Source organism: Conger conger, chromosome 2 (assembly GCF_963514075.1).
Source record: "Conger conger chromosome 2, fConCon1.1, whole genome shotgun sequence".
Taxonomy (NCBI): Eukaryota; Metazoa; Chordata; class Actinopteri; order Anguilliformes; family Congridae; genus Conger; species Conger conger.
This window is the reverse complement of record NC_083761.1, coordinates 53,479,361-53,502,613: the sequence shown is the minus strand read 5'-3', so window position 1 is coordinate 53,502,613 and position 23,253 is coordinate 53,479,361. Positions and strand designations below refer to the sequence as shown.

At 43.7% G+C, this 23,253-nt stretch overlaps 1 protein-coding gene across 2 annotated transcripts in view; it reads left to right on the top strand.

Moving 5' to 3' along the window:
* LOC133121568 (exportin-6-like) overlaps positions 1-23,129 on the top strand; it is a 28,862-nt gene extending 5,733 nt beyond the window's left edge. Inside the window, exons 4-24 of one of the 2 annotated variants that reach the window (XR_009708017.1) lie at positions 2,175-2,372; positions 3,153-3,312; positions 3,987-4,064; positions 4,199-4,664; positions 6,498-6,624; positions 7,542-7,651; positions 8,354-8,462; positions 8,662-8,754; positions 8,931-9,000; positions 9,205-9,364; positions 10,299-10,391; positions 10,714-10,858; positions 13,491-13,637; positions 14,629-14,818; positions 15,711-15,866; positions 16,281-16,395; positions 17,354-17,525; positions 18,171-18,354; positions 19,279-19,377; positions 19,781-20,011; positions 21,316-23,129. Coding sequence is in view for 1 of the 2 variants with exons in the window: in XM_061230836.1 (XP_061086820.1) it covers positions 2,175-2,372; positions 3,153-3,312; positions 3,987-4,064; positions 4,199-4,664; positions 6,498-6,624; positions 7,542-7,651; positions 8,354-8,462; positions 8,662-8,754; positions 8,931-9,000; positions 9,205-9,364; positions 10,299-10,391; positions 10,714-10,858; positions 13,491-13,637; positions 14,629-14,818; positions 15,711-15,866; positions 16,281-16,395; positions 17,354-17,525; positions 18,171-18,332; positions 19,279-19,377; positions 19,781-20,011; positions 21,316-21,417 (3,183 nt within the window). In the remaining variant the exon portion in view is untranslated. The remainder of the gene's footprint in view (positions 1-2,174; positions 2,373-3,152; positions 3,313-3,986; positions 4,065-4,198; positions 4,665-6,497; positions 6,625-7,541; positions 7,652-8,353; positions 8,463-8,661; positions 8,755-8,930; positions 9,001-9,204; positions 9,365-10,298; positions 10,392-10,713; positions 10,859-13,490; positions 13,638-14,628; positions 14,819-15,710; positions 15,867-16,280; positions 16,396-17,353; positions 17,526-18,170; positions 18,355-19,278; positions 19,378-19,780; positions 20,012-21,315) is intronic. The other variant, XM_061230836.1, reaches the window with a different exon arrangement.
* Positions 23,130-23,253: the final 124 nt, after the last annotated feature.

Here is a 23,253-nt window from a genome sequence, read left to right as displayed (position 1 = left end):
ACATTTATTGCTTATGACTGGGGTGCTAAATTGAGAAATTCCACATTAAGTTACAGAAAGCGTTGTTGCATGGTCATCAGTTCATGTTTAATAACATTTGCATAACCAGCAGCAAAGTATTTTTATACTCATGTGCGGACATCTGTAACCACATGTATCCGTGTATGTTTTTATAGGTTTCTTTTCAGAGAAAATACTGCTCTGAAAGCTATGAAAAGTATCTGTGGATGTTAATAAAAAGTTTTCTTCCTATAAAAACAAGCGTTATAAGGCCATGGTTCATGAGTATAGCTCCATGTGAGTTGAGATGGTCCATTTCCCACTCTAGAGGCCCATGACATACCACAGCTTCAGATCTTTAAAGAGCTTTATGTAGCTAACAAAGCTCAACCTTTATCTCCCCAGATAAACAAAGAAAATTAAAATCAGGCCCTGTGCTTGTTCAGTAAAGGAACAAAAAGACTTTACTTTATCACTTAAACTACCCTTTTCATCACTTTGTATATGTCAAATTAAAGTCACAGACTGTTCTCGGTGTAAAACATCTCTTTGTTTAGGGAATCCCAGTCCACTCAAGTATGTTGACACTACTGATATTCTTATGAGATGTGTGAAGAAGAGAACGGCAAGCAGTATCTACAGTTAAGATAATGTGTGCATTAATGTGAAGTAGTGCTTTGAAGCATGGTGCAATTCGTTGAAAACTCAATTAGTTCTGCAAAACCGATGAAGGTTGCAAGTGGTTGTGGGAGTGGTTGTTTACGGCTTACTGTTTTGGGATTTGGCAGAAATGGTTCGATTTAACCGTGTAATTTTACTTTGATATTTAAGAGTGCAGTCATTGATTTTGGGAAGAAAATCCACGGCTGGAGAGACTGGATGTATAATGTGTATGTTGCAGAGCCAGAAAGAGCAGCATTCACTGCCCTGGCCTACTTCAACATTACACTTACAACATTGCTCATATGGTATTCGGTTTCTAGCCTGTAATGTTCTGACACATTGCTTAATGTATATATAAAATATAAAAATATTTATAAAATATATACACTTACCATTTTATTAGGTATTTATTAGACTTAAGTCTTATGCTGCTGTAGCCTATCCACTTAGAGGTTTGAAGTGTTGTGTGTTCAGAGATGCTCTTTTGCATACCACTGTTGTAATGTGTGGTTGTTTAGCGTTATTGTCACCTTCCTATCAGCTTTGATCAGTCTAGCCATTCTCCTCTGACCTCTCATTAACATGGCATTTTTGCCTGCAGAACTGCTGCTCATTGGATGTTTTTTGTTTTTCGCAACATTCTCTGCAAACTGTTGTGTGTGAAAATTCTGATACCAACAATCATTCTACAGTAAAAGTCACTTAGATTTTCCCCATTTTGATGGTTGATTATTGACATTAAATGAAGCTTCTGACCCATATCTACATGGTTTTATGCATTGTACTGCTGCCCCATGATTGGTTGATTATATAATCGCATGAATACATTACATTACATTATTGGCATTTGGCAGACGCTCTTATCCAGAGCGACGTACAACAAAGTGCATACCCATAACCAGGGATAAGTTCGCTGAAAGACCCTAGAGGGAAGTACAATTTCAACTGCTACAGGTACAACAAAGATAAGGACGAGGGCCAATTATTATTTTTATTTTTAATTTTTTGAACAAAGAAACAAAGAAACAGAGCAAAAGTGACCAAAGTTAATTACCCAAACACTGCTTACCTAGCCAACTAAAAATACAGATACACAAAGCAAGTCACAGAGACAACAATTAAGGTTCACAGGGAGGTAGGGAGGGATGGGGAGAGGTGCTGCTTACGTAAGTGTACATGTGTTCATAATAAAGTGCTCAACTGAGTGTATACATTTATTTATTTCTTTGTTTCAGTACTGTCTCCTACTCTATCAATACCAAATATGATGTAGTCTATATATTCAGATATTGCACATTCCTGCGTTATATAAATTACAAAGGAAAAGCTGGCAGCTTCCTGTGTTGTGCACTGTTAGCTGCTAGCACTACTACTGCTAAGTTGAACTATAAATACAGTAAAAACCACACAATATGTGAACGAAGAAAAATAAGAGTTGCACACAAGCTTTTTGAAAAAATTGGCAATGGAGGGCCGTAAATTGAAGCTTCGCTCTCAATGTTCTCTTGCAGAACCTTATCAACAAGATGTGGCTGGGCGTGTCCTCACAGGACAAGATAGAGATCCGCTGCTGCCTGCCCAAACTGCTGCTGTCCCAGCACAAGACCCTGCCCTACTTCATCCGCAACAAGCTGTGCAAGGTCATCGTGGACATCGGCAAGCAGGACTGGCCTGTCTACTACCAGGACTTCTTCACCAACATTCTGCAGGTAGAGTACACTTTGCAAAGTCATTTATTCCCCTTCTCTATTTTCTTGATATTTGCAGACGTAAGCTTGTTGCAACAGTTGGTAAAATAACCATCAAGTTACCGTAATAACAATTGTAGTTTGTGCTGCCAGTGGGCACATGTGGTTAGCCACATTTCAGAAAGTGGTGTCGTCCCTTATTGACTTAAACTTCTGCTTTATGTTGGTCTCAGCTGAACATAGTCTTCAAATGTTTTGTGGCAAATAGTAAATATAGCTACACTAGTTCACTGTCACAAAAATTGGAGAAGGCTTATCAGAGTAGCAACAATCATGTTCAGTTTAAGGCAACTACATCAGAGACCATGCAAAGGAAGAGGCGTTTTAGTCATCGCAGGCTGTGGCACTGAAAAAGTAAAGTGGGACATGGCCTGAATTATTCTGATCGCTGTCACCTTGTGTTTATTCCTCGTGTGAGCTCTGTATCATTAGAATCATATCTGATATAGAGTGAGACGCCAAAAACAAGGAAGTCACTAAGCACAGGGCTGCAGGAACCACTTTTGTCACCTCATTTGAACACCACATCATCCATGTGTGAACAGCTACAAAACAACACCTCGGGAGCAGCAAAGCGTAGTCACGCAGTGTAGCCTTCCTCATTCTGCGTCTCTCTCTCTCCACCTTCAGTTGGGTGTAGTTGGGGGTGATGACATCATAACTGAGGGTGATTACAAATGCCGATGCTCATGTAAAGAGACCCATGCTTGTGTCTCCCCCGTTCCCTGTGGCTGTGTCCAGCTGATCCAGTCCCCCACCCTAGCCCCTCTGGGACTGATCCTCCTGAAGACCACATTGGAGGAGCTAGCGTGCCCTAGGGAGGACCTCAGCGTGTCCCGCAAGGAGGAGCTTCACAAGCTGCTACTGGAGGAGGTCCCCACGGTGCTCGGCCTGCTGGCGGGTGAGGGCCTTTCATTTCTGAGGGGCTGAAACCGCGGAGCGCTCAGCAGCGTATTCCATGCGGTGGCTGAGATACAGCCTATATTTCCTCATGCAAATGGCCCGCATCCAAATTAAATGCTTTCAAATGCTTTTTAAATACAGTATGTCCTGGCTTTCTGGGAAATATCCAAGCTTGATATAGATGAGTGCGTAAAAGAATAACAAACACTTGTCGCCTTTTAGTTGTCATGTTCAGGTGCGCAATTCCTTAGAAATGTGGGTATGAATTGTTTCTGTTTTATTTTTTTTTTATTGAAGTACAGTTTGTACTTGTGGCCTGTTGCACCAGCTTGCACACAGTTAAAAATGACAGTGGTTAATAACTGTATCTGTTATTAACCTCCCTTATCCACTGTTCTCCAGTCTGGAGTGGATTTGGTCTGCACTATAGATTAAGTGAGAGCTTTTGTAGTGTTAATAGTGATGCAATTCAGTGTCACAGTAGAACTGGTATTTTCTGCTGTTGAGTTGAGTGCAGGAGAGTGTAGCTGTGTTTGGTGAAAAGTGCTGCCCATTTACACAATGTGGAGTGCTTCCTCACTGCGGATAACATGTTACAAGACTCTTTTTCTGTGTCATTTCCTCTACCTCCCACATACTGAGAGAGTACTTTTTTTCCTTTCCTCCCGACAGGTACTCTGGAGGCAGTCAGGGATAAGCACAGCATCCCTGCCACCACTCCTCCTCCTTCTCCCACATCTGGAGAAAGTGGTATGAAAGGGCTTTTCCTTGGTCTGTTATTGTCATCTTTTCAAAGCTGATGCAATCGATGAATTAGACAGTAGACATCTTGTGACCACGGAAGCAGAAGTTGGGTTTGTTTACTGCTCCGTTCTCTCCTTCAGGGGAGCTGGTGACTAGCATGTTCCAGGGTCCACCGTACTCCAAACAGCATCTCCCCCAGCTGGACCAGGAGAGCCTGCAGCTCTGCTCCCTTGCCCTGGAGTGCCTGGCCCATCTCTTCAGCTGGATCCCCCTGTCCTCCAACATCACGCTTTCTTTGCTGGCTACCATTTTCCACTTCGCCCAGTTCGGCTGTGACCTGCACAAGGGCAAACCAGCTCCCTCCATCTACTCCTTGGCCCCTGCCCCCGGAACGCAGGAGCAGCGGGGCGGTTCGGTCGACAGGGCACAGCTGGGGGTTCTGGCCATGACCTGCGTCAACGAGCTGGTGTCAAAGAACTGTGTGCCCCTGGAGTTCGGGGAGTACCTCCTGAGAATGTTCCAGCAGACCTTCTTACTGCTGCAGAAACTGACACGGGAGAACACCGGCTACAGCGCCAAGAGCCGGCTGGAGGAGCTCGATGAAAGGTAAGGCCAGAGGCACACCCTCCTCCACGCTCCGATCTGCACCCCCTGGGGTCTACAGGTACCCTGTGCTGCGTCACTGTCTGACCGACTTGCACAGGTAATTTTAGGTGTGTGGATCCCTGGTGCTTTTTTGTTATACTGGGGGTTATGGGCACATGGCAGTTGACAAGCCCTGTCTTGTCCAACTTGTTTTCAACCTGAACACAAGCTTTTTTGAAGAAATTCCAAGAGCAAAGGGCACCCCCCTGCTCGATTCTCCAGCCCTCTTCTTTGCAGGTTACTCGCCATAGAACTGCTGCCAACAGGTGGGTGCTGGAGATAAATTGGCATTGTGCAAGTGTGGGGTGTCCCCATCCCCCTTCCCTCTAGCCCCCCCAGCCCCCCCATCCCCCCTCCGTTCCTCCACTGCTGTTGTACTCTAGGTGCCTTCAGACTGGGAGAGCTCAGCAGAAGCTAGGTGAGACATTTTTGTTTCGCCCACTACAGGAGAAGTTGGTGAGGTAAGGGGGGGTGGCTGGCACTGATTGCCTTCAGTAGCTCTGCTGCTCAAACTGTGAAGTTGCAGGTAACGCACTGCTAGGAAGATGAAGAACTTTGCAGTCAGTAGCTTTTACAGTCATTGGATCCTCTGACCCCAGCTGGGTGCCAGGCTAACCGCCCGTTTGGAGGAACCGTATGGTCTTCTCCAATTGTGGTCTGCTCATAATGCCAGGATTACGAGTTCATCGAAGGACACGTATGGGAAATACTGTGGCATGCTTGCTCCTTTTTCCTTTTGGATCATACCTATCCTTTTTTATGATTGTCTGTCCACTTATTCATTGAATATGCCTGTTCATCCTGCGTGATCTGTATTTCAATGAATTTTTATGTGACCTCTTTGTGTGACCATTTCAGTCATGTTTACAGTTTTGATGACTAGTGTTTATGCGAGAATATGACGGATAGAATTGACTTCTCTCTCATCTTGCTAATAATTAGCGGGATGGATTTAGAACATTGTGTATGTGCATTCAGTTATAAAAGGAAAAAGACCTCAAGGTTTCAGTTAATTATCTTTGGAGTTCCTAGCTTTTGGTGTATACTTCCGTAAGTCTCTCAGAGTGCAGATCAGCAAGAACTTGCGGCAATATGCCTACACACCATGTGGAGATCAAAGATAAAGCCAAGAATGCTTAGAATGTTCTGGAATTTCCTGTTAATCCGATCAACAGAAGATGTTCTGTTAGACAAAATCCTGATTGGAGGCACAACTAATTTCTGAAATGAGATTTGAACGCAGTTTCAAATTACAAAAATAACTTGGGAAACACCCCAGACAGCATGGGGCAGATTAGCAGGTTAAGAACATGCAGTCCTACCCCATTTTTCCATTGTCCAAATGGTGGTTTTAGAAGATTCAAGAGTTAGTTTGAAATCCAAATCAACTTCAATATTCCATATTTTTATGCCGCCCACAGTCTCCAAGGGAATTATCTGTGTTCTCCACCTGGCTGCAAAAGGCCCTTGACTAGCATGTTTTTTCTGCTGTATTTCAGGTGTGTTTGGAGTCAGTGGTTTGCCCATCTCTTAGGTAAATGCTGAAGGGGTTTTACTTCTATTTAAACGTTTTTAGTTTAGATGTTTTTCTTGTTCTATTTCATTTTGTCTGGTATTGGCTGCTTTATACTTAAGATTTTGTTTTGGCTGAAATCTGTCCTGAAAGTGCGATATATTTTTTCCAGTTGAAAACACGGTCTTCTTCACTCACAATTTATTTAAACATCTCTCTTTTGTGAACATTGGATCTGATGACCACATCAGTGATGTTTGTCTTTTGTTGTTTGTTCTCAGTTATGTGCAGAAGTTCACAGACTTCCTGAGGCAGTTCATCAGTGTTCATCTGAAGCGGATAGAGTCTAACACGCAGTTCCCCACGGTAGACTTTCTGGCACTGCTGTTCAAGTACACCTTCAGTCAGGTAACACACACTCTGAATATTTATGTCTCTCACACTTGACTGCCCCACCTTTCAGTATTTCCACCAACAATTCTCATAATTGTTGTTATTCTCATAATACTCTGCTTATTATTCACAGCTATGGCTGGGTACCTATAGATAGTGTTGCTATCATTTTGACACTTTCTGTTAGCACTGAAGAATCTAGCAGCTATTGTGAACCACTCAGTTACAAGCCCCAAGATATTGACGTTCATGTTCATGAAAAGAGTTTGAGGCCTGGTCTTTTCTGATATGAACACCTTGTGTTGTATAGTGGGATCCAGAATTATTGGCACCCTAAATAAAAATGGAGAAGGCTGCATTTAATATAAAACATTGATAATGATCTGTGTTTTATGTTCAAACATATGGGAAAACTATATACTTTTATTTCAATACATTTACTTTCATGCTTCTATGTTTAAATTTTTAATTTATTTTATTTATCTAATCTCAAAAAATTGCTCTAAAAATCTTTTTATGTAATAGCTTTTTTTTTTTTTTTTTTTTTCTCAAAGCCACCGGTGCCAAAAGTGCCTCACAATCATACCTTATCATAGCAGTTCTACTTCATGTTCTGTTGTGGGGAAGAAGACTCATTAGAGCAGGAAATGCAAGTGTATTCGGCTTTGAAAAACCTTAGTGCCTTCACAGCTTCTTACTCAGAAAACCCCCCTTTCTCATGTAATGCAGGTCTGCTCTTTTACTTAATAAGAGCTTTTGTGCACAACCTTATATGCACAATTGTATTTATCTCTCGCCATATGCATATCATGCTCATATTGAAATGATCATAGTCCAGAAATGTAACATGCAAAGTAACTGTCTGAAAGTTGGCGTAGAAGCGCGTTTCTCTGTGTAATTGATTTATTCCTTGAACATTGCTCTGTTTGCAGCCCACTCTGGAGGGATACTTCTCTTGTCTTGATATCTGGGTCATCTTCCTGGACTACCTGACCGCAAAAATACAAAGCAGATTCACCGACAGAGATGGCATGCTGAACAAGTAAAAAAATAAAAACCCAAAATTTGTTTGTGTGTACAAGTCCTCCTGTAATGATATGAAGTGGAATAAGGTGTTCAACACAATATGTGGATTTCTGAATGAAAAGCATTTATTATTTCAAAGCAAGATGTAGCATTTGGTGTAGTAAACAGACCACTGGTATTTGGACCCGGTCCTTTGTCTTTTGAATATTAGAGGGAACAGTGCTATTGTACTCTAATCTAGTAAAATCCCTCGTCCATAAAGGGGTTACAAGTATGTCTAAGATGTAAATTTAATAAATAATTGAACCTAATTGATGCTTAATGTATTGAGTTTGTGTCTCAGTGGAACAGGCAGTAGATGGTAAGCTTTTATTTGTGAGAGGTTCGTGTTTGCAGGGATTACTGTTCCCATGCCTGTGTTTACGACAAAGGAAATTGTGTCGGTGTTTTGTAACCTTTCAAGTCATAAGTGATACCCATTTGTGGTCTGCCTCTCACAATGCTTTGCGTGACTTCCTGCTTTCTCAATCTACCACATGCTTTAGAACATGAATGTCACAGGTTGTAGTCAGTATTCATCTGTGACACACTGTGTCACACTTCCAAAAATCAAAAATGTAATGTCCCTCTCCCTTTATTTTATTTGTAATGTGTGCGTGAGGTGACCAATCCGTTTCAGTCCCTACCATTGTCTCTCTCTGTCCCTCTGTGTCTCCAGGTATAAGGACGTCTTGGTCCTCCTACTGGGGGAGGTGCTGAGTCGTGTCCAGTATAGGTATAATCAGCTTCAGCTTGAGGAACTGGATGATGAGACCCTGGATGATGATGTAAGAACATTTGGTTCTCGTCTTGTCATTGTGCAGAAGTGCTGGTGTTTTCCATGGCACATGCATGTCTGCCAGTGGAATATAACTCGGCCCATTGTTCAAAATATTGTCCTTCATAGAATCACATTTATCAAACCATAATTGCACTAGGAGTTTTGGGGGGAACATCCAAAAGTTGTGTGTTTCATGGTTTCCATAGCAACAGACCGAGCGACAGCAATACTTGCATCAGAGTCTGGAGATAGTTGCTAAGGTGACAGAGCTTCTACCATCTCATGCTTTCTCTACACTGGTAAGTCCTGCCTCCTGACCCAGCCTATGAATGTTTGCTTTGAAATAGAGTTCCACTGTCTCCTCTAAAAAATGTACTAACTTACATTTTTTAAATATAATGTGCTTTTGACCTAATTGTGGCTTTTCCAACCTTGTGGTTTTTGTTTTTTCTTTCTGCTGCATTTCCTGTCTCAGTATCCAGTGCTGCAGGAGAACTTGAATATGTACCTGGGGCTGCAACAGTTTGTTGTCCCTGCAAACTCAGGTAAGACCGAACTGAATTCTGAATTGACATGTGGCTTCAAACCACCTGACTTATCAGCTGGTCTGTGTTTAGTTAGTGTTCATGTGACCAAATGTTTAACTAGAACGGAAAATAAAGATCATGCTTCTGGTATATTTTGGGTTTCTGTCAGTGTTGTTTCTCAGAAATATGCATCATTTCCTGTGGGTTTGTCTCCCCCTGCAGGACAGAGGCTGAACATCACCTCAGAAAGTGATTGCCGGCGGCTGCACTGTGCTCTGCGGGACCTGAGCTCCCTCCTCCAGGCCATCGGGCGGCTGGGCGGGCACTTTATCGGGGTCGACTTTGCCGCCCGCTTCAATGATGCGCTCACCGTGGTGGAAAGGTGAGGAGCGGATGCAGAGGTAGTGGCTTCACTGGAGTCAGTTTTCTCAAAACCTGACTTTGGACAATATTACCATTTTTCTCAGTGTTAACTGAAAAAGCAGTCTGGCTGAGCTTTGTGGGATTAAATTTGATGTAAGAGTCCCTGCTCTTGTTTATCTTGTGCGATTGTTCACAGCCATGCTTACAGATGCCAATTTCAAACTGATGAGCTAACATGTCTTCCCAAACATTATTAGGTCCCACCCTAAGAATTGCTTTTAAGTAGGTTTTTTTTTTTTTTTTTTTTTTTTTTATGTAGACATTAATTTCGGTTCATTTGTCAAGTAAGTGGGAATGGCTAAATTGCTTTTGAGTAGATATACATAGCTTATTTAATATATTTAACACTCATTTTACCTCTCAAGGAATAATCCTGCAATACTGGGTATTCATTTTCTTGGTTATTCATATTTGCCTTTTTCAATAAGCTTAGATATGAATAGAATTTTCCAGAATACATATTTAAAATTATACTTAATATGTTTGAACGTGTAATTAGAGCAACATGACGTAATTTAGCATTCTTTGAGCATACCATTAGAGAGGTCATATTTCAGCGCTCCCTGCATCCCGCTCTGCTTTTCAACAGTGTTTCTGTGTGTCTTTATGAACACAGTTTCCTCAGTTAATCTTGTGTAATTACCCGAGAAATCAAACCGTACGATAAATGCAGAAATAAGTACATGTTCAGATGGAGCCCCGTGGTGCACTTCTGCTGACTTTGTAATGAGAGATTGGATAAAGTTCATTAAGCACCTTGAGTGAGGTTTATTAAGTTCAGACCCATGCACAAAGACCTTGTGACGGCTGAGCTGAGGGGACAGAGTGCCTACTGTTCGGTAGGTTTGGGTTTTCTCTGACGTTGTGGCTGTTTCTGTTTTCTTTGCACTCAGGCTGGTTGAAGTGGCCTGCTACAGTTCCCTGACCGGCGTACATGCCCTGGAGACAGCCATGGCCTCTGTGCTGAGGCCCGATCTCATTGATGTGTGAGTTTATTGCGCTGCCCGCAGGTCTCACTGTTCCTGAATACAATGTGTATCTTGGCAGTTTGATGTTTAATGAGTGTTCAAGTCTGACTTGGAAATAAGACGATCAGTCATTGGTATTGTTTTAGTTTGACAGTTAGGTTGGTTCATCTTATTATTTGATGTTATTTGTAATGGTAATCTCTGGAAGACCTGTATGCATGTTTGTGGACTGGATGCGGGAGTGTTATACTTTTTGTATTTTACAGCTGCGTAGGGGAAGGGGGGTTGTTTTAACCGCGTCTGCTTCCTCTCTCTTAACACCTTGATTATCCCTCTGCAGCCACGCCCAGTCTCTGGCAGCAGTGCAGGCCTACTCCCATTGGCTGGCTCAGTTCCACGGCGAGGTGCAGAGGCAGAACGAGACGCGCTTCATCAGTCTGGTCACCTCCGTCGTGGATGCCATCGCCCCCCTCATCAGCGCCAAGGTACCAGTGCACGCCTTCGTTTAAGGGCCGGTTCTGCAGGTTGAGAAATTAACACAAGACACCAAATGCTGGTACATTTTCCTGTGGCTGGTAACTTCATCTACCCTCCAGTCACTTCGGCCAGTAACTCGCAGGTCCTGTTCTATTCTAGATATCTAGTTTTCAGGGAAAAGTGTGAAATTGGCTGGTGAATTTTGAGATGGCACTGTGGCAGAAAAAAGTTTTGTTTTTCTTCCCTGTGTTTACTTGTGATCGTGGCCCGGTGCACGGAGTCCGGGCCGCCGACCGAACACAGCTTAGACAAGTCTTCTGATTCATGTTGTTTTCCTGCTCAGGAGAAAAGCCCACCTCTGCCTTGTAATAGAGAAGCAATTCAGGAAAACACTTCAGACTAGATCCAATCATAAGGGCCTTTTGTATCTGCAGAAAGAGTACGCCGCTTGACAGAGCCAACATGGTAGTGAAGAGGGCCTTATTTACAGCCATCTTTTATATTCTCCCAGAGACACTGTGCAGCCCTTTGTGTGGGCGCCATATAAATTACATTTGCATCCATCTCATTAGGTGGAAAGATGAAACTTTGTTTTCAGCTTCCTTTGTAAGGTCTCGTTCTCCGTTCTCCTTTCTGTTCTGGCCCTGTAGGCGTGGAGAATTAGCCTGTAATATCTAGGCCTCTTACTCACACGGTCGTTCAGCCTGGTTTGAATAGGACCGATTAAAATTATGAAACCTCTAATTCATTATATTATGGATAAAAGCATGTTGACCATAGTACGGTGACTCACAGAACATTTCACAGAACTCCAGACTATTGTCTGAGACAGAAGAATTAAGAGTTTTTTCAAATCCCTATTCACTCCACAGTCTACATAAATATACAAATTAATCTTCTGAGCTCTGGTTTATTGCATACATCATATGCATACTATTCTTGTTTGTGTCAGTATTATAATTGCCCTTATAATTAAAATGTGGCATAAGAGTGTTGGTACAGATTTGGCCGGGTTTTTTTTCGGGAAGATACATTACATTACATTCGTGGCATTTGGCAGACGCTCTTATCCAGAGCGACGTACAGTTGATTAGACTAAGCAGGAGACAATCCTCCCCTGGAGCAATGCAGGGTTAAGGGCCTTGCTCAGGGGCCCAACGGCTGTGCGGATCTTATTGTGGCTACACCGGGATTAGAACCACCGACCTTGGGTCTCCCAGTCATTTACCTTAACCACTACGCTACAGGCCGCCCTGTAGATGAAAAACGTCTCGGGAGTCCGGCGCTGCCTCGTTACTAAAAGGGTTCTTGTGTAGGGTTCCTGTGTAGGGTACACAGAACGTGAGAGTGCCACGATGAGCCCCAGAGTTCAGGGCTCATGACACAACCCTGCCATTTGAGTGGGTGTCATGCTCTGGGGAAAGTCTGCTTCTTGGGGGTCGTAAACTTTACAGTTCGCTATACGGAATTGGGTCCCACTTTTAAAAAAATGCTAATCAAGCTAATGTCAGAGATATTTTCCCTGGGCTTTTTTCTGCAGTAGAACTGCAGCGAGCCTTCATTAGCTCTCCGGTTTGAAACAGCAGCGACCATTAACACAGTGGAGTTCTTGTGTAAAACTGGCGTCTCTCTAATTAGAATTACAGAAGCAGAACTCGAATGAGGAAATTAACTGCAGCTTTACATATCGTTGTTTATTAAAAGCCGTTTACAGCTTCAAGGAAAAGGAATTTAAAATGATTCTAATGAAATGTCTTTTATAAGCACACCTTAGATTAGGGGGTCTCAGATTCCAGTGCTGCAGCCAATTTCGGCCTTGCAAAGTGTGTATACTCCTAGGCAATCCATGACTTGAATTAAGCACTTAAAGACAAGCTGAAATCTAAATTAACTTTTTCCTCAATTTTAGCCAATTCTTCATATCCACATGAACACATCTTAATGTATTATTATTATTAAATTGCTTGCTCATTTTCACATCTTTTTCCATCCACTTCCTGGAAAACAACATATTGCGAGATTTGACGTCATTGTGTCATCACATTTTTAATTCCCCTCCAATCAAAATCCTTTGACGTAGGGGTGCATATTTTCCCCAACCTGTCTATAGCTCTGTTTCCCCCTCCTAAATGTCAGAAAGATCAGTTTCTCTCCCGTATACACCTCATCATGGAAGCTAGAGCTGCTGTAACTTCTGTTTCAGCTTGTCTAAGTGCAAGAACACAGCAAAAACCAGCAGACAGCTCTCCAGGATTGAGTTTGATATCTCTGCCTACGATCATGGAAAAAGTTAACCGCGATAACTGAGCAGCTTGCACATTAGTAGTTATCCCACAGGTCAAAGTCTCCTGGCTCCTGATCAGACTTGTTCCCTCTCCTGATCCCTCTCCTCTCCTGATCACACCCTTTTTCTCTCCTGATCCCTCTCCTCTCCTGATCACACCCGTTCTCTCTCCTGACCCCTCTCTTCTCCTGATCACACCCGTTCTCTCTCCTGATCCCTCTCCTCTCCTGATCACACCCGTTCTCTCTCCTGATCCCTCTCCTCTCCTGATCACACCCGTTCTCTCTCCTGATCCCTCTCCTCTCCTGATCCCTCTCCTCTCCTGATCACACCCGTTCTCTCTCCTGTCCTCCCAGGTCCCAGAGAAGCTGCTGCTGTCGGCCTGTCACCTGATGGTGTCACTGACCACTACAGTGCGGCCAGCTTTTCTGCTAACTCTGCCTGCCGTGCAGAACCTCTTCAACATGGTAACCGACGGCTCTGCTGCCAGGCTCCCCCCGGAGGTCAGAACATGAAACTACAGCCGCTCTGTCCCTCAGCTCAGTGATCAGTGGAAACCTTACTCACAGCATGAATTATGTATTAATGCAGTATGACAGGGATGGGATACACACCCTCTGTTGTGTTTCACTGTCCTTTTGACATGCATTTCTGCTGTATGAAATGTCAACTTTTGTCAACATTTATTGTCCACATGGATGCACAGGGCATCCTGAAAAAAGAATTTCTTTGGTCGAATATGAACTCCTACTGAAGCTAAAATGTACTCCTCTCTTTGTCTATTCTAACACGTGTATCTAATGAAAGATGGTCCAGCACTGATCCGTTTTCACATTAATTTGATATTTTATATAAATGTTTGTTACTTTTGTGAACTGAGCTGAAACATCCATCCATTATCTGAACCCGCTCATCCTGAACAGGGTCGCAGGGGGGCTGGAGCCTATCCCAGCATACATTGGGCGAAAGGCAGGAATACACCCTGGACAGGTCGCCAGTCCATCACAGGGCACACACACCATTCACTCACACACTCATACCTACGGGCAATTTAGACTCTGCAATCAGCCTAACGTGCATGTCTTTGGACTGTGGGAGGAAACCCACACAGACACGGGGAGAACATGCAAACTCCGCACAGAGAGGCCCCGGCCGACGGGGATTCGAACCCAGGACCTCCTTGCTGTGAGGCGGCAGTGCTACCCACTGCACCATCCGTGCCGCCTGAGCTGAAACATGCACATCCAATATACTGTTGGATATAATGAGTCCAAGTCTGTAGGAAAACCATCGCGTCTGCACACTGAATCTATTGAAAAATTCTTCCATTGAGTTACAGCAATGAAAACGTTGACGTTTCGACCCAAACGGGTTTCCTCACGCCAATTGTCATATGTCGTTGGTAGTAGGTACAGAGCTATGATTATACAGTGAATGGTGCATTCTGTTGAATTGTTGAGCCAAGATGGCGGCACTGTGCTCCTCTTCCCTCAGGGCCTGGTGTTGGTGTGCAGAGGCCTGTCCAACATGCTTCTGCTCCCCTGGCCCGGCCTGCCCGAGAGCGAGCAGCAGTGGCCCGCCCGCTCCGCCAACCACAGCAGCCTGCTGGCAGTGCTCACCCGCCAGTACCGGCAGCTGAGGGACCCTGCCAGCACACAACATGGCCGCCTGGGTCCGGAGGAAGGCGAGTGCAGCCTGCCGCCCTCCCCGCACTGCTCTGAGCTGCGTTAATCGCATTTGTGCCTAGAGTTTGATAATGTTTCCAGTTTGATAATGACTATAATTCAATTAAAATTCAATGACATTTTAGTTTCACAGCAAACTGTCCCAAAGACGCTTTACATTGTAACAGGGGAAGAAAAAATGGGGAATATCAGCCCTAAGCCCTTAGTTATCATATGAAGTAAATGATTAAACACTGAGAAAAAACCCTCAGAATGATTCAGTTTGTGTTATAAGTGCTTGCATCATCGTCATTACAAGTTTCAGCACAATTACTTTGCCAGACGGTCTTATCCAGATCAACGTGCAGTATTGAAGAACTTCAGTGTTGTGTCAATGTGAACAAGCAACACATGGAAAGAATAACTTTCATTACACTAATTGCAATTCAAAAACATCCTAATTAGATCCGGTAAAATGTGCAGACTGTTCAGCCAAGCATTGGATTTTATCACAGCAGAAATAAGCCTATAAAAAATAGCCTCCTTCCTAAAAATAGCTCAACCCAATGGGGGGAAAAAAACTAAGCAAAACCATCTACATACAGTATCATAAGGTGATTGTGCACTGTGTGTGATGCAGCAGTAAGCAGAATGTTTATTGTGCACTTTGAGAACTGTGTGTCTTACACTCCCTGCTCTGACTGCTGTATTTGTGCATTATGAAGACAGTTACAGCAGTGAGAGATTGTTACTGTGCATTGTGAAGACTATGTTACAGCAGTAAGCAGAGTGTTATTGTGCACAGTGGACTACAACTGTAAGGGGAGTTTATATTGGGGAATTCCACTTGTGATGGGGTGCTTGGGTGAAGCTTGGCTGCAGCTCATATTAGTGTCCCTGTGTGTCTTATAGTGAAAGCAGTGGTGCACAAGACGCTGTGGATATTAAGGGACATCGTGGACAGCGTCTCAGGGGAGTCCACCAAGTCGCGGCAGATCTGCTACCAGTCTCTGCAGGAAACTGTGCAGGTTTCTCTGGGCCTGTTCCCTGCTTTTGTCCATAAGCCAGGTACAAAGCTGACATCCTCAAAACCCTCCACTTACACAAGACCATAGCGGCTTATCACAGGGGACAGTCATTCTTACCATTCCTTTGATATTGAAATTATATATTGTACCTCATTCATCAGTCTTCCTCATTCATTCCTTGACATTGTCAAATCAGAAGTGTCATGATTTCTCCCAAATGATAAGTAAAGTGTGACGTTAAGTAGTAATTTCAACAAAATATATTTAATGTAACCATTGAAAATATTTGGTTAGTGGCCTTTTGTCACTCAAAATTGCCTATTGCCTATTTTGCCTATTGTCAGTGAACAGGGCACAATATAATGAGGCATGTAGCATTATTTGTGATGTAGCGTGTGGAAGCGGACGCCTGCTCTCGTTCCTCAGGATGCCATTTTGTTTGTTTCTCTTCTAGACGTGACCGAGGACATGCTGAGTTTCTTCCTGACGCTCTTCCGGGGCCTGAGGGCTCAGATGGGACTGCCCTTCACAGAGCAAATCATCCAGACCTTCCTCAACCTGTTCACCAGGTACACAACAGCAACACACAGGGATTAGTGACATGTCTTTTGGCTCTTTTGCCTACAGTGGTCACCTGTTCATATACATACGCATGTAAATTAGGTTATTTGCGGTTATTTTATTACATTGTTGCAAAGGGTTGTGAAGGCAATTTCCGTGTTTGTCCTTGTGAATCTTCTTTCAGTCTTTGAGTGTGGAAATGAGTTGATGTCGGAGATCGAGACTACAGGCTTGTGTTAAGTCACAATGTACTTTGGGTTGCATTTGATCTGACCCTGTTCCTTATGTTGCTCTTGTACATATTGCGATTTCTAGCTTTTGGTTTCCTCCCAGCTCTGGAAATCTCAGGAATACAGGTCTGTGCTGCTTGCTTTCACCAGGGTCTGAGATTATACTTGTTGCACTTCAGGATAATGTGAATGCAACTCTCTAATGACCTGGAAAGCAATACTTTAAAAAGGAAGGAAACCGTTAACATGGTTGGTGATAACATGGGTATCCATCCCAGTTCAAGCCTTTCCGAACCTATCCAACGAATGTAATCTTTTTTAGCAGGCACTCTTATCTGTGATTTACACAGCTCATATTTTGCCATACATTCATACGGCATAATATGTACGGAAGCAATTCTGCTTAAGTGCTTTACTCAAGGATACAAAAGCAGCACCCCAGAATCGAACTTGGAATTTCACTGTTAAAAGCCCAGGTCCCTAGCCATTATGCTACTCCATAGTGTTGTTCCACTACTCAAAAGTAAATGCCACTCCTTTTCACTCGACCCAGTCCCATCACCCCTTTGAAGAGCTGGAGAGTAGATCACAAGGTGCCCCGTTCCAGCTGGACTGTGAGAGGATGAACCGCTTTCATACTCTTCTTGAGCACGCCGGTCTGATATCTCGCTGCACACAGCAGCCCCGCTCGATTTGTGAATGTGAATGCGGCGTCTGGCTGTGCTCCGGTTCACAGGGAGCAGCTGGCAGAGAGCGTTATGCAGGACGGCGGCGCTGGTTGTCAGGTGGTGGAGAGGTTCCTGAAGGTCCTGCAGGTGGTGGTGCAGGAGCCCGGCCAGGCCTTCAAACCCTTCCTCCCCAAAATCATCTCCCTCTGCATGGAGCAGCTCTATCCCATGTTGGCAGAGGTGAGCACAAGGACATTATATAGTGTGCATTCTCCCTGGGGGAGAATTATTTGCCCAGCAGTGTCACATAGGTGTCAGATATGTCAATGACAATAATGCTAACAATAGCAATACAAGTCAGATATGTCTAGGCGTGCAGTACATGGTGTATTTCTTGGTCATGAAGTTTAGCGGGATAGTTCACTTTCTGGGTTTCGACGTTTTATTTTAGGTTTAGTGTATGCTTTTGATTGGCCCAGACAGTTTGTGTGTGTTATGGAGGGTATTTCAGATACTCACTGTGGTAGGGCATTCCATGTTTGTGGTCATGGAAAGAAGATTCATGTAGGCTCCAAGGCAGTTTATACAGTAACGTTATGTTTATATATACCAGCAGATTTATTTTGTAGAATCATCACTATAATAAATGTAAAAATCTTTTCTGTCATTTCAGTACCCTTTTCCTACTCCGTTCTCATGCAGTGCAGTTCTTTAGTCCCAAGAAATATTACTGTCGGAAGCAAAGCCGCAAATTCCTTGAGCTCAGGTCATGCGGCCAGAGGAAATGGTTCCAACCAAAAACCACCAACCGACAGCCATGTTATTTTAGAGACCTGAGTGTAAGCGCTGTGACGCATGTGCCCGCGTGTGCGTCTGCGTTTACAGCATTCCTCCCCGGACGTGAAGGCGGAGCTGTTCGAGCTGCTCTACCAAGTGCTGCACCACAACTGGAGGCATTTCTTCAAGAGCTCTGTGCTGGCCAGCATGCGCAGGAACGCATCCGAGGAGCCTGTGGAGAACCAGGCCCAGTTCACCGCCGCCATGCAGGTGTGTGGGTCCCGCCATGCAGGTGTGTGGGTCCCGCCATGCAGGTGTGTGGGTCCCGCCATGCAGGTGTGTGGGTCCCGCCATGCAGGTGTGTGGGTCCCGCCATGCAGGTGTGTGGGTCCCGCCATGCAGGTGTGTGGGTCCCGCCATGCAGGTGTGTGGGTCCCGCCATGCAGGTCTGTGGGTTCCACCATGCAGGTCTGTGGGTCCCGCCATGCAGGTCTGTGGGTTCCACCATGCAGGTCTGTGGGTCCCGCCATGCAGGTCTGTGGGTTCCGCCATGCAGGTCTGTGGGTCCTGCCAGGCGGCCGTTAGCCAACCGTGACAGGCCAACAGGCTGGGAAGTTGGTTATTGGTGAACAGGTTTTGAGGCCAAATATTTCTGAATGATGTGCTAGGAATTGAATCAGGTTTATTCCAGCTTGCTCATTGTAGTTACTGAAGTTTTATGCCAACTGCAGACAAATGCACTCATTGAGCGCTTTATTTGGTAGACCGGTACTGTTAATGCAGATATTTAATCAGCCAATCATGTGGCAGCAACAAAATGCATAAAAGCATGCAGACATGGTCAAGAAGTTGAGCTGCTGTTCACACCAAATATCAGAATGGGGAAGAAATGTGATCTACGTGACTGACCGTGGAATAATTGTTGGTGCCAGACAGGGTAGTTTGAGTGTCTCAGAAACTGCTGATCTCCTGAGATTTTTACGCACAACAGTCTCCATGCATTACAGCAGTGGTATGCAGAGCATCTCTGAACACACAATGCGTCAAACCTCTAAGTGGATAGGCTACAGCAGCAGAAGATTTTAGTCTAAATAATACGTCTAAAATACCTAATGTACATGTGTTTGTGTTTATATCATCCACTTGAACTGACAATTCAACAGTTCATCCCTCATAAATGGCATTCTCTGAATCATTGTAATGTGTGGTTTCCCAGGCGTTCGGGCAGTCTTTCCTCCAGCCAGACATTCACATATTCAAACAGAATCTGTTCTATCTGGAGTCCCTCAACAGCAAACACAAGTTGTACCACAAGGTCAGTAACCCATGGTGACTTCACTTTTCATTCTCTCTCACCTCGAAACCCTAAGAACAGAATTTCACTCTCCATTCTCTCCCATCTCCACACCCTAACAACAGTTTCACACTGCAGTTTCTCCACCCATGATGGATGTGCAGATACAAGTTGGAATCTGTAAACATTTAATCTATCTTCAGGGACGGAACAGACCTGTTTACACTTAAAGTCTAATTGAAGACAATTGTCCTCTTACATCACCATTTTTTGAGTATTTATTGTTATTACTATTTTCACTCATACAGAACTTAGTGGCTTTAGCACTACACACCCCGATCAGATTTTAGCGCGGGGCTGACACCTGCCATCTTGATGGACACAATGCCCCCTTCCCACAATGCATGCATGTTTCCTCCCGCAGAAGCTGTTCTGTTCCACCATGCTGTTCCACTTCATCAACGTGCTGCTGCAGGTGCTCGTGCGCAGGAGCCACGACCTGCTGCAGGAGGAGATTGGGTTAGCCGTGTACAACATGGCCTCCGTGGACTTTGACAGCTTCTACTCCACCTTCTTGCCTCAGTTCCTCAGCGGTTGCCAAGGCATCGATGCCAACCAGCGCAATGCTCTGGGGTGCAGCTTCAAGATGGAGCGGGTAAGGTGCCCTCTCTTTAGTAGGCTTTACACACCTTCCCACGCTTCAGGTATTTTGTGTACTACTTATAAATATGGTTCAAATATGGCTTTTCTACATCTGGTATGAGGTATAGTTAGAGGTAATAAAGCGCAATACAAACGCCGTATACCATGAGCTCCAGAATTATTGGCTCCCTAAATAAAAAAGGCTACATATAATAAATTACTTGGATAATGATCTGTACTTTATGTTCAAACCTGTGGGAAACTACACTCACTGAGAATTTTATTAGGTAGACCTGTATACCAGCTTGTTAATGCAAATATTACATCAGCCAATCATTTGGCAGCAACTTCCGAGATATTCAAACCAATATTGACACCAACAATCTTTCCACAGTCACTTAGATCCCATTTCTTCCCTATTCTGACATTTGCTCTAAAAAAACAGCAGAACCTCTTGACAGCAAATGTCAGAATGGGGAAGAAATGGGATCTAAGTGACTGTGGAAAGATTGTTGGTGTCAATATTGGTTTGAATATCTCGGAAACTGCTGATCTCCTAGGATTTTCACGCACAACAGTCTGTAGAGTTTGCAGAGAATGGTGCGAAAACAAAAAACGTCCAGTGAGCAGCAGTTCTGCGGGCAAAAACGCCTTGTTAATGAGAGAGGTCAGAGGAGAAGGGCCAGACTGGTCAAAGCTGACAGCCCACTGTATACACTCAGTGAGCACTTTATTAGGTATTTAGTAGACTTTTCCTTTTTCTGTAGCATATCCACTTAGTCATGATGCGTTGTGTGTTCAGAGATGCTCTTCTGCATACCACTGTTGTGTGGTTATTTGCATTACCGTCATGTTCTTGTCAGCTTTGACCAGTCTGACCATTGTCTTCTGACATCTCTCATTAACAAGTCGTTTCTGTCTGCAGAACTGCTGCTCACTGGATTATTTTTAGTTTTTTGCACCATTCTTTGCAAACTTTAGAGACTTGTTTGTGTGAAAATCCCAGGAGATCAGCAGTTTCTGAGATACTCAAACCACCCTGTCTGCCACCAACAATCATTCCATGGTCAAAGTCACTTAGATCACATTTTTTCCCCATTCTGATGGTTGATGTGAACATTAACTGACGTTCCTGACCCATATCTACATGATTGTATGCATTGCACTGCTGCCACACAATTGGCTGATTAGATAAATAGGAAATAAAGTTCCTAATAAAGTGCTCGGTGAGTATATTTGCTGTCGTGGATATGGGATTAATTTGAAGCTATGGCTGTGTGTTCCTCTCTGACCTCTGTGCTTGTTTCCCCTGTGCAGGACCTACCCTCCTTCACTCAGAGTGTGCAAAGGCTGGTAAACGACCTGCGCTACTACAGGCTGTGCAGTGGCAGTCTGCCCCTGGGGAGCGTGAAGCTATAGCAGATGGTCTGCCCTGCGCCAGCACCCTGGACTCTACTGCAGCCCCCCTACTCCTCTCCCTGACAGGCTCACCTCTGCCTGGGGAGAAGCTTCCAGAAGTAACACCCTGCAGCTTTGGAACCTTATTACCTACACATGTCAGTGGACTGCCCACCACCTTTGCCCAATTTGATGTTTCAGGTGTTCAGGTACCGAAAAGGCATTTGGACGCTCCAGTGCCCACTCCCGTACCCTGCAGCTGGGCTGTGTGGAGTTTGGGCACATTCCTCCACACATTCCTTTGAGCTCACTTTGAGCTCTGAAAGATGAATTCCACTGGTACAGAAATGGTTCTTAAATTAAATGTGTTGTGCATACTTTTCTTTTTGGAAAAATGCAAATATGGATTTTATTTGTTTTACTGGCCATTTTGAATTGAGGTTTTTTTTATTATTTTAATTTTTTAACTTATGGATAGTTTTTATTTTTATTAAGGTTTATTGAATACATTGAGGACTGATTCTTTTTTTGCTTCAGGAAATTTCTAAATGTTCTCCAAACAGGGAATTCTGGGTAAAATTAGTCTTAAGATGGCCGGACAATGCCAATGTGCCTTTCAATCTTCCAGATGGGAGCGGAAATGGGCAAATACTGTCAGTGTTGCACAATGATTCCCATCAAGGGATTTATTTATTTTGGATGAGCTCCCCACTTTTAAGAGAGGACTAAATGTTCAGACTTCTGTGAACAACAATTGGATACCTGTGTACTTTCTGCTGCGGTTCTGTTTACTGTATGTGGAAAGCTTTTAAGTCCTTGATGGCACATCTTTTATGCTGACTAACCCAGTGAATAAACTATATGAAAAAAAGATGGTCTGAAGTTGTGGGAAACATGTCATGGTAAAATTTCTGGTGGTGTTTATGGGAGACATATTGCGAGATATGCCTTCTGCACCAGCTGCCAGTTTTCAAAGGTTTTAGGATAATGCAAAATTATGTTGTCGACAATGCTCTCCATTATTGCTTCTATTAAGTACTTACTTCAACAGGCCCGTCTGGTGGCTGGGCCCATCACGCATCTTACAAGTCTGAATAATTTAATCCAGTCAATTGCCACAAATTTTGGGAAGATAATGATGCTGTGCAATTGTGCATTATCCTAGCTGTCATATGTCTTGTTGCATGCTCACCTTTGTATGGGAGATTATATCAAATGTCTTGTGGAGGATGCGGTCTATTCCTTCACCATACCGAGGAGACTCTAGCTCAGCTCTTATCATATGGTAAAAGGAACATGATGGTATGTTTGGCACATGAGAATTGTGTGAAAGTTAACTGAAACCGCAGGTGGGTGTCACGTATAGGAGGTGGTGTCACTGGTCATTGTATTTTGGACGGATATGAGACACTGATGTCTGCAGCAATGTCACAAATCTCTGACCGTGCCAGTCTTTGGGGAATTCATAAAAATAAAAGAAAAGGCATATAAAATCAAATAAGTAGTTCAGGCACATGACTGGCTTCTGAAATGGTAGATTTTATTTCATTATAACTGAAAATAAATAACACTTTATTTAAAATATAATTATAAAAATACATACCTGATGGGTATGGTGTGTGTGATCTCTAATAGTGATGGGGTATTCCCAAACTGCCGCTCTGAATGAGGCCCCAGTAGGATTGTGTTAATGTGAACGTAACAGAATAAAGACTTGTAGTGGGTCAATCTAACTTGGTTCAGATAATGCTTGTGTTTGCCATGTCATATTCTGCCAGTGACAGCTGTGGCCTTGACACTGAGGTAAATGACCTGTTGTCCTTGTGTTTACCCAAAGGTACATGTTTGTCTCAAACT